General features: G+C 33.6%; 3 protein-coding genes and 2 non-coding genes across 5 annotated transcripts; all 5 read right to left on the bottom strand.

Moving 5' to 3' along the window:
- Positions 1–241: 241 nt before the first annotated feature.
- On the bottom strand, positions 242–2543 carry LOC116351569 (odorant receptor 94a-like). Its single transcript, XM_031783693.1, has 7 exons — positions 1958–2543; positions 1659–1851; positions 1218–1493; positions 1044–1143; positions 641–907; positions 539–578; positions 242–474 (listed from the first exon to the last, which is right to left on the bottom strand). Exons 1-7 carry the CDS (start codon positions 2280–2282, stop codon positions 467–469), a joined length of 1209 nt encoding a protein of 402 aa, XP_031639553.1. The 5' UTR covers positions 2283–2543; the 3' UTR covers positions 242–466.
- Positions 2544–3936: 1393 nt separating this feature from the next.
- Positions 3937–4055, bottom strand: LOC116351572. The gene has a single exon (XR_004202168.1). It is a non-coding gene; the product is annotated as a 5S ribosomal RNA (ribosomal RNA).
- A 133-nt stretch (positions 4056–4188) lies between these two features.
- Positions 4189–6713, bottom strand: LOC116351570 (prostatic acid phosphatase-like). The gene is made up of 5 exons (XM_031783694.1): positions 6523–6713; positions 6342–6440; positions 5718–6163; positions 4673–4925; positions 4189–4572 (listed from the first exon to the last, which is right to left on the bottom strand). Exons 1-5 carry the CDS (start codon positions 6676–6678, stop codon positions 4357–4359), a joined length of 1170 nt encoding a protein of 389 aa, XP_031639554.1. The 5' UTR covers positions 6679–6713; the 3' UTR covers positions 4189–4356.
- Positions 6714–7338: 625 nt separating this feature from the next.
- On the bottom strand, positions 7339–9993 carry LOC116351571 (carbonic anhydrase 9-like). The gene is made up of 10 exons (XM_031783695.1): positions 9808–9993; positions 9681–9733; positions 9510–9611; positions 9173–9447; positions 8915–9114; positions 8568–8855; positions 8459–8475; positions 7846–8023; positions 7645–7781; positions 7339–7591 (listed from the first exon to the last, which is right to left on the bottom strand). The coding sequence occupies exons 1-10, from the start codon at positions 9836–9838 to the stop codon at positions 7412–7414; spliced, it is 1461 nt and encodes a 486-aa protein (XP_031639555.1). The 5' UTR covers positions 9839–9993; the 3' UTR covers positions 7339–7411.
- Positions 8279–8397, bottom strand: LOC116351573. The gene has a single exon (XR_004202169.1). It is a non-coding gene; the product is annotated as a 5S ribosomal RNA (ribosomal RNA).
- Positions 9994–11371: the final 1378 nt, after the last annotated feature.

The following is an 11371-nucleotide window of genomic DNA, read 5'->3' on the forward strand; positions in this document are numbered from 1 at the left end:
ATTTGTAGCTAAAGGGACAGATATATGCTTTAGTCGTACCGGGTGGTGGAAAGTAGAGAAAAAGATTTCTTTAGAAGAAGGAGGTTGCATACTCCATTTAGTATTGATCAATCCAGCTCCTTTCTTTCTGGATTCGATTGGCTCAATCGATAAATTTTCTTCAAGTTATTCGAAGTAAACAAATAATTTCATGCTGATTATAACAGATTTTATTAATATTAGTAAGCATTTTTATGTCGCAGCAGTGCGGCAGTACAATTTTATAAATTTATTTTGAAATTGGGTGGATTTTCCAATGTAAAGCGTGCAAATTTCTCACAATCCTGAGCACTTATAGATCAACCGTATTCCACCCAATTTGTTTCAGCTTTCAGATGTTATGGCTCCTTTTCTTATTATTTTATTCGATTTTCCACTGGAAAATCGAGAAAATTCGCCCGTTGATTGAAATATAATCATTCAATTTTTAAAACCCTTGATAAAAGTGAAAAAATATTCTGAATATTGCATAAAAATTATATATTGGTATATAACATACCCCGCAACATAGAAAAGTAAGAATATGCACCATTAAAAATCTGTGAAAAAGAAATGCAAGTACGTGTGATATCGGTTGAGAAAAGTGAAAAGTAAAAATTACCGATTGGAAAACCTGACGAGTGCAACGCGTGTTCATATAGCCATGAATGTAGATTGGATCTTGGGCACCAATTAACATCGTGACAAAGAGTTTTCTCAATTCCATTGCAAAATCTTCCCAAGAGCATTCATAAATATCCTCATTGATTTCGTCAAATCCCTTTGTTACTTCTTCACCGAAAAAGCAGAAGATGCCAATGTAAAGTACAACATAAGAGAGACCCACAATCATGCTTACAACATCGGCCGTGTTATGCAGTTCAAAAGCCTAAAAAAATAAATGTTGTTCATGCTCAGGGGGACAGAGACCAATGCTAATAAACGCTAGATTTGCCAAATTTCATTGTTAATATCCTCAATTTTTTTTTATGAAAGAAAAAAAAATAGCTAATGGCACAACCTACCGCATTCAAGCTTAGTAATGATGCACAGATCGATGTGCTGGACACATAAAAGAAGGTCGCTATGACAGGGCCATAAAAAGCTGAGAAGCGATTGGTAAATCTATCGAATAGTAACGACAAATTAAGTATTTATTAGTATTAAAAGCGGTTGAAGGCAAAACTACAACACTCAACTCTTTTGCGGTGCAATGAAATTCGATGATTTCACAAAACTGTTGATAAATGTCAATGCGCTCTTTAGCATTGAAATTTCGGTCACTGCCAGCGATTGAGATGTTGAAATCGTTCAAACTCTGTTTGATATCCATAGTGAATGCTTTGATTAACGTCGAAAATCCAGCAACAATTTCCAATGTGGTAACAGTTATAAGCATACCGCCAAAGAACCAAGCGGCCAGAGTGCTTGTTATTAAAAGATAATCCCTAAGATTTGTCCACATAAAGGGTAATCTGCCATTGAAGAAATTATTGAGTATGGGAAGTGCTAGTTAAACTTTGTATGGGAAGTGTCCAAAAACTTAAAATTAATCGTAAAATAAATGACAAATAACAAAAAGTTTGCCTGAAAAATAAAAAAATAAAAGCAGTATGGCTTTAAATGCGGAATTAACTCACACAACTGGTATTATCAATTGGAAAGAATCGGTTGAATGATTGAAGGCAAAATATCCGTGAATCGCCACAAGAATCTTTGGAAGAATTGAAAATGCAATCGATATAGAAATCCATTTCCAAAATTTCTTCACAAAGTTCTCAGCTTTTGTAATTTCCTGATCGTAAATTTCGCGAATTTTCATTTTGCTGCTTCCTGATTCGTCATTACATGCATAATTAGAAATGAGCCAAACTATTAGTTGCCCGATCATACTCAAGACATGTGTATCAGACAATTTTGAGGATGTAATTTTACTTACTTTTCTCAATAATATTGGCCAGTTCGTCAAATAAATTTGATAGATCGGATTTTTTTGAAATTAGAATGGAATACAAAATCGCCCGTAATATTGAAACCGAACAATACAAAACGCTTTGAAAATATTGTTCATATCTGTTTATTCTCAAAAATGGAAACAATATCACCGCAGATGTGTAGCACATCACCATCGACAAAATGAACAAAGTGTGAACAGTGTTGAATGTCAAGCGATATTCTCGAAATATTTCGGGAAAATGTTGCTCGCGCACCGGTAAAATGCCCAAAATTGTTAAATGATTTTTTATTGTAAATAATATAGGCATTTTGAATGCTTTTGGTTTGGATTCTTTGAATAAAATATTTGTGTTCGTCGATGTTATTCGACGTCAGTTCAAATCTACACTAAAAGGATGTTTGTTATTGAGATTAATGCTGGGTGTACTGAAAAAGTAAATAGGCTGAGAATCGGTGATGGTATCATGGGAAATAAAATGTCTTACATCCGTAAGATGAACTTTTCCACACTGTGATCCACATTATAGACAAAATAATTTTTGATAGACTTTTCAATGTCTGAAGTCGTAATCATGTGAACATTTGTTTTTATCGCAAAACTAATATCATATTCGGTTTTCTCGGTTGAGTGACCGCACCAGACATGACACGTCACTCTATCAACCAAAGTCGCTCAAAATCTAATGGTTTCTATTCGTCGCAACCCCCAATCATCGGCTGACGGCACTTTTTCATCGGGAATTTATTCATCCTTTGAAAATGAAAAAAGTTATTTTTTTATTGTATTTTTTTATCGATGAAAGTGTTTTGCGCACATACATTCGGAAATCGAAAAAACGCTTGATTCGTGTTCTCTGGCCCCAAAAACACCCAGAAATCACATTTTTGATGGGTGTTAATTTTTTGACCGATTCCAATACTTTACCTTTACACACTAGGTGTGTGCGGAAAAGTAAAATCAGGTGATTCTAAATACATGATGTGGCCGCCAATGGTTGGCGAATGCAATGTTAGTGTTGAAATCGCTAACTACTGAATTCATCGAGGTGGAGCCTAAATACAAATGTAAACCATAATTTCTTCGAATTGATTCGAGAACTGAGTAAATTCAAAAAATTGCTGCATTGAAGGTAAATCAACTACTAACATATGATTTCCAGAGAATAAAGGTGGTACCATTCAATTTCGAACATGTCTTTGGAAAGTGTTCATGAATCAGTTTGAATACACGGTATAGATTAGTTTCACATCTATTTTCAGCGACTCCTGCTTGTTGATCATGTGTCAATTTCGCCAGTGAAAACTGATAACGAGAGTCTTTGTACTAGACAATGTATGAAATATGAGAGTAGTTTCAAAAAGAGGCGTTGCACACTTTACGAATTTTCAGAAAAAGCAGTTCGTGTTCAGGGCTGTAATTTTCACTCTGTCAGTGCACGCACACAGTAGTGTGCACACTCACATTCTATGTGCGTCGCACACAATGCTTGTATTTTGCATGTGCGCGCACACTTAGTCACAAGTTTGACATTTTTGGCGGTTGGCAAATTTGTAAAATACAAGCACTGTGTGCGACGCACATTGAGTGTGAGTGTGCACACTTCTGTGTGCGTGCACTTACAGAGTGAAAATAACAGCCCTGTTCGTGTTCAAGAAGAGTGGTTTCAAAACGCTTAAGCTCGCACCAACTATAATTATTGGCACGTGCCATTAGTGCTTCTCCATTTGAAAGTAACACTGAATAAAATTGGATTTTTTTCACATTGATTGGACATGTACATAAATAATGGAAAGGTACTAGCGAAATGCTAATTTAAATATAAATTATCTAACTAAAAAATTCACAAAAGGAAACAGCATTATAATTGAGCAAAATTGAAATTTTACGAAAAAAAAATTCCTTTTACACACCAGGTGTGTGGAAAAAAGTAACATAAATAGGTAAAGAAAAAAAAAGAATTGTGCCAACGACACATGGTGTTCCCAGACGGTCACCCATTCAAGTACTAACCATGCTCAATGCAGCTTAACTTCAGTGATCGGACGAGAACTGGTGCTTTTTACATGATATGGTCGTTGACGAATGTATACCGTTTCATTGCGAACATATATCGGGAAAAATCATCCTTTGTTTTATACATTTACAGTTTCTGGTTCTTAAGAGTAAACCCTTTTTCACCTTTTTTGCTAATATATTTGAGAGATTATGCGATATACCGAGACAACTTTCCACTTTATTATTACCGCAGATTTTTTTTTATTTTTGCAAAAGTTTGATCATTTTTTAATCTACGAATTCATTTTTTCTTTTAACTTTTGGCATTCAACATTAAATTCAATTTCAACTTTCGTAATTTTATTGTTACTCAATTGACTCAAGCTTCATAGGCATTCTGAATCATAGTCACCGGGAATTATCTCGCTGTAAAGCTTGTACAGTTGTTCCAATGAACATTTCTTCCCGCATTTTGGCAGATTCATTGCAGAAATAACTTCATCGTTATCTTTTCGATAGAAAATTTGAATATAATGTTCGTTTGCAGAGTTTCTGTAGAGTTCCAAATGTAGACTCGAAGCATATGGTGGTATGTGTACCGGCTGAAATTCAAATTCATTATTATTAAATTTGTTGAATTTGAAAATATTCAGAAATACTTTTTATAACCAGATCCGGTTATAGGGAGCGTATATCACTTACATCAAAAACTCCAAGAGCATTCAGTACATTCACAATTGTCAGGTCGTGAGCACTATAAATCCACAAAGATCGGTCCGGCTTCATTGTGTTATTGATTTTCTGAGTAAAATGTTCAAACATTTCTTTGATTAAAAATCCAATTCTTAGACGGGCCAACTCTTTGGTATATGTTGATATCATTAGTTTTAATTTTCCAATATTATACAGTAGTCCATTTGGGTCGTTGTATTCCTTTTTGGCCCAGTCTGGTAATCTACATATAAATGAATAATTATCTCAATGCGAATCATATGCGAAAATATAAAAAAAGTTAATTCAATTGTTTTGAGTTTAATCGTAATAATTAAAATCTTATCACCTTTTTGACTTTACAACTTGTATAGTCATTTCCAAAAAGATCTGTGTTGTCAAACTAATACAATGAATTTCGAAACGCATTTCCATTCAAAAGTACACAAGGCTCCTTAGTTAAACGTGTCAATTTGGTTTGAATTTTGTTGAGGGTATGTTGTTTGTTCAAAATTTTGACAGTTCGCTGTAACAGATCTTATTGAAAACAACCATACAAAAAAATAGAACAAAAAGTACAAGAACAAAAGTAAAAAAAGGTGATTAGATTTTAATTATTACGATTAAAGTCAAAACAATTGAATTATTTGTGGACTTTACGTCATATTCCAATTAAATAAAACATAAGAAAGGTCTTCACTTTCGAACTCTCGTTACATCTAGACAAGGGTGTTTTAATTGCTTCCGGGCATACATTGATTTTTGTGTAGGATAGATCCGTAAAATCTCCGCAAGAGCTAAATCTAAGTGTGCGTACGCCGCCGCATGATACATGCATTCGTTTTATCGTGTTGTTTCGACACGCAAATCAAAGTAGCCGAACTAAGAAGAATGAGTCTGCGTGTGTATGTAACCATGCGGCGGCGTACGCACGCTTAGATCTATCTCTTTCGGAGATCTTACGGATCTATCCTATCTAAAACTCAATGTATGCTTCCAGATCAAAATTGATGAACTTAAATGAACTATTACTTACGTTTTATTTTGCATAGTTTCAATGTAAAAAATTCCATATAACTCATAGGCATCGAAAATAGTTGTAATATTTTCTCCGGTCATTCGCGACCAATACTCAAATTTATCGGCATATTTTGTGTAAATTTGTTGAATTTCTGTCGATTCTTTCAAGAATTTTTGAAGTGCTTCATCATATTTTGGACATTTCGAATCATGTGATAGCACGTGATCTAAGAGAATCGGCATGGTGTGAACTGGAATTGGTTGCCATGGAATATATTCGTTCCATGTTTCATTTGCGGTAGGTGGAAATAGACCAGCCAAATTCGCTTGAGCTGACATCAAAGTGCGATCAACATCTGTGGATCTAACATAGACTTTGTTCGGCGAGTATTGATCGCCAATTATTTTTCCATATCTACGGCGTAAATATTGGCCCAATTCGAATGTTTGCCTTTTACCTTCCTGTGTTCGAGATACATTTAATTAGTCAATTGCAAATTATTTGTAAAAGTATTTTCTTAAATATTAAAACGAAATCTATGAAAATAGAATTGTTTCCAAACTCTCAATGAAAACTTAAGAGATGTCTCATATATTCCTTCTCGGACCATCATTTTTGGATTCTCTTTGTCTTACTTACACGTGTAAGTTCTTCAAATCCACCAACCCAATTCGACTCATCTTTCCAGGGGTCATTTTTATAAGAAAATAAAATATTTCGATCGCCGTGACGATGGATCTTGAAAAACGATTATTTTATTAAATTCATGTGTATTGTGTAACTGATAAGCAAATGATGGATGATTTACAAAAAAACTTACAACGTGAGCGAATATTAATGCGTCCTCTTTTGATTTCAACACTTTATCATTATTTTGAGTCCGAAAGAGTCCAAGGTTGCACTCATTATCACACGTGGCGAAAATTTTAAATATTAAACAAATAAATAACACCGTTTTCAATTGGATGGAGCACATAACTCTGAAATGAAACGTAAGTTTCTGTATGAAAGTCCAAAATATACTAAATATAAAGAAAATAATATAAAGTAAGAGATAGCTACGTGCCTCATTATCTCTCTATGTTTTACGGTTGTTAATAGTGGATTTTTCCATTGATAAGAGTTAGATAAAACTAAAAAACTGATCAAGTAAAAAAAAATGAAACAACACTTGACTTAAGTGTTTTATTGACAATCATAGAAGACATGATTCGATAGAGAGTAAAAAGGTGCAATACCGAAACGATTTTTCCATATGCACACTGAAAAAGTGAATTCTCAAACATGTTTGCCATCCAATAAATATTACCTAACATTCTGATTTTATTGTATTATTTTCTATTTTGGTATCTTGTTCCTTCACTCCACATATTAAATCTCCATTTGTTTCCTTTCCATTGGTCATATGTTTTTATGGCATTATCATACTATCCATTGTAAAAGCAGACCATAAATTTTGTTCAAACGTCAGTTTCCAATTTTCAACTAGAATTACACTCTTCGATCGAAAAATTGAAGTTTATTACCGGTTCAATTCACTGTTTCCACCATAAAACAACTAGAAATCATGTTTTATTCAAATTTATGTTCTTTATTCATGTCAACTAGTGTATAAATGTTTGAATCAAAAGGCCACACAGTGCTGTTGCATTTTTAACCATTTTTCCATTTTCCATGTTGAAGACGAATTGTGTCACCCGACTTATGTGTTATAATTTCGACTTGAGTTGAATGTTGCGTGTAAAAATAACCGACGGCATTCGATTGGGCGGTGTCGTTTGTATCGACCGGCAATTCCTTACAATTCTCTTTGTTGGATCAATGGAGAACATGTTACGGAAAACGGAAACCTTTAAATGTGTCCAAGAATTTAAATATTCAAGTTCACACTTTAAAGTTAATTATTGTATTTTAACCCCAAATCATTCATTTTAATACAAACCTGTTGCTTTGATACGAATACCGGCGTTCGATAAATTATCCAAGTGACGCACTCATTATACGGTGCCGTTGTCAATGATCCACGATACGTGAAGTAATGCTTATCCAATTCTTGCAACGACAGCCACTGTAAACAGTCTGTAATTTATGATATATTTTAAATTATTTTCTGTTTATTTTTGGAACGAATGATGACACTCACCAGAATCAATGGTGCATTTTGTTTTCGGTTCACGTATTTTCGGGATTGCATCGCTGATTTTACGAAATAAGTCACATTGTATATCACCCAGAATTTGAATGAAAAACGCAACCACCACTAATCCATCCGATTTTTGCATTGCCGTTTGAAAATCTCCGTATTTTTGATTGAAGTGAACCTAAGAGAAAGGTGCGGTTTGTTAAATAGCAATAATGAAAGAAACTTTGAACTTAACCAACCAAATGCGCTTCCATTGAATAGCTTTCGAGAACAAAGTTAAAAATATGATACATATTTTAATACGAAAAAAATAATTTTGGAGAAAGTAATCGATTTTTGATTCATTTATTGCAAGAGAAAAGGCAATAAAAAGAAGAAAACATATTGAAAACATGGAAAAATGATTTAAAAAAAAAAGTGAAAAAAAGAATGGTGCCAACGACACATGGTGTTCCCAGACGGTCACCCATTCAAGTACTAACCATGCTCAATGCATCTTAACTTCAGTGATCGGACGAGAACTGGTGCTTTTTACATGATATGGTCGTTGACGAATGTATACCGCCTCATTGTGAACATATTTCGGAAAAAACCGTATCATATTGTGACTGACCTTGGAGTTCACAGAACCTTGAAGTGACTTGAATTGATTGAAATTATCAGTGAAATTGTCAAAAAATAACGTTTTTTTATTGAAAATAATTAATTTTTGATGAATAAACAGCTAATCATTTGTTTGATTTTAAATTTAAATTGTTCGCAACGTTTAACTATGAAAGTAATCTTCGGTCGTTTGTATGGCAATTGTATGGGACGAATGTTATTTTTAATTAGTGAACTATCCACTGATTTGAGACTGCGGAAAGCTTCAATCTGATCTGTAGACACTTTAATTGGTTGGCGATAAATGATCCATGTGACCGATTCATAATATGGTGGCGTTGTCAACGATCCGCGATATGTAAAATAATTTTCATCCAAATCTTGAGATTCCATCCATTTTAAACTGTCTGAAATTTGTACATTTATTTGAGTTAATAGTTTGCTTTATGAATTTTATAAATATTACCGGAGCTAATGGAAAAATTGGAATGAACTTCAGTAATTTTTCCAAGAAAATTGCTTATTTTTGCAAATTCGGGATTCGTTTTATTTCCAGTAGCATCAAAGAAGAAAGTAACTACAACCAAACCGTCTTTTTCCTTCGACGCCTCATTGAAATTGCTATATTTCGAGTTGTAATGAACCAAATGTCCTTCCATTGAATACCTAGAACCAAATCTATTTTTTAGTTCTTTTTGGATTTTTAAAGAAAAAGAAAACTCACGATTTTCCATCGATTTTATGCTCTGAACCCATCTCATTATTTTCACCCCAATGAAAATGAATTTGTTCAAAAATGTAATGACCACCATGATCGAAAAGACCACCGGTTAAGATGTATGGTTGTTCGTCGCGACCTTTAAATTTTATTTCTGCTGATTTTCCAGTATTTTCAATGTAAGCCTCTCCCTCTCGATTCCAATGACCGAAAAATCGCAATGGTACCAAATGTTTTGCTATTTTCACATCGTTCATCCTGAGATCGATTGGTGATTGAACCTTTTTCGAATAGGAAGAGAAATGTTAAAATCAGATTTGAGAGATCAGAGAAACTGCCCTACCGAATAAACTAAGAATTTCCCATATTCGTCATGATCGTTTGAAAGAACACTGTTCGTATGAGATTCTATGTCAGATTCATTTTCTTCACTTCGATTGTTGCCCTACATTTTAAAAGGTGTTTAATTTATCGAAATTCTCTTCAAAACGTGTCCAAATAGGCGGCTACCTACCAAATGAGCATATTCATTCAATTCAACTTGTATTGAAATCAGCGCAAATATCACTGAAAAGAGTCAATTGAGTTTTTAGAGTTTTTTTACAATATTTTCAATTGATCACTCAACGTGAGACACATACCGCAATAAATGATAAAACTTTTCAAATTCATTTTCTCTTCTTTCTTCTTTATCGAGTGCCGACAACTTTTTTGAAAGACTAATTTGCTCGTGAGCGCAAAAAGACTATCCACCGAGCTTATAACTATTCAAAACAACTATCAAACTTCGACTGTTTCATACCGAAAATGTCACTTTTGAATCGACGATAATGATTACAAACTGTACTTTAAAAGAATGGGAACACTAGACTGTGTTTATAAATGCAAAAATTGAACCCGAAGAATTGTAGTGGGAGAAAGTGCGAATGGTCAAATGGTTCACAACGGAACAAACCCAAACTATATAGATTTCTTGGAATTGAAAACGAAACACAAAGACTGAAAATGCAATAAAAGTATAAAAGGTTCTTGTGATTGCATTGGCACGAATTTATTGAGTCATAAAGTAAGGTTTCGACGGAAAGAGAATCAACGATAACATGCTCGCACCGACGATACACTCCGAATTCCACGTATCGAAACAATTACAAATTGGCCATCATGGGAAAATTTAATTTTATTTTAAAAGGTTTCGAATATTTTTGGCGCCGCCGATTTATTCAAGTTTGCACAACATACACTAAAACAGAAACTTCGTTTTGTGAATCTAAAAATTACTTGTAAAATTGTTCGTTCGACAAAATGTTGTTAAAATTTGTAAAATTTTGCTTTTTGAAACCGGAACACCAAAAGGAACTACGTTAATTTACCTTTAACTTTAGATTAATAACTCATCATTCACTGTATTCGGTCATGTATTTAGGTCAATACGTGTTTGGGAAAACAAACAAACCGCTTTTAAATACAAACTCCAGAAATTCATCGATCGGCTGAATTTATAGAAGTGCATGAAACACATACGGCGGTGGATCATTGTTCTTTGATTAAGATAGACAATAATACTTTCACATTCAAAAGAAATCACACTTCATTGAGTACAAAAACGACGATTTAAATACGAATTGGAAAAAGCAACAGTCTTATCACCAAAAATAACTTATTTTACTTCACTTCGCAGGCTATAAAATCAACAATATCAGTAAATAATGCGTAATTAGTCAATCGACGCTTATTTTACTGCCTTTCCGGTGAAAAGCATAAAAAATAAAATGTCTTACATACGTAAGATGAACTTTTCCGCACTGTGATCCACAAAATTCATTTATAAGTTATAAATTATAAATTATAACTTATCTTTTACTTGAATTTGAACTCACGAAAAACTGAATCTGACATTAGTTTTAGATAAAAATAATTTTCGAAGCACTTTTCTTACAAAAACTACTAAAGATGGGAATTTTTGTATCGGAGCCATGCCTATATGATATCGTAATCATGTGAAAATTTGCAGAGGTTATTTTTTTCACAAAAAGTTAACATTCTGAAAGTTTGAAGAAATTTCAATGCATATTAAGGGTACTTCCCATACAAAATTTCGTTTTAGAGCGAAAAATCCAAAATATTGTTCGGGAGGTGCCCCTAATATTCGTTGAAATGTCTTCAAACTCTCGGAATAGTATTTATGTGTGATAAAAATAACCTGTG

Source organism: Contarinia nasturtii, unplaced genomic scaffold, assembly GCF_009176525.2.
Source record: "Contarinia nasturtii isolate CC-2019 unplaced genomic scaffold, AAFC_CNas_1.1 Cnas_scaffold_5737, whole genome shotgun sequence".
NCBI lineage: Eukaryota > Metazoa > Arthropoda > Insecta > Diptera > Cecidomyiidae > Contarinia > Contarinia nasturtii.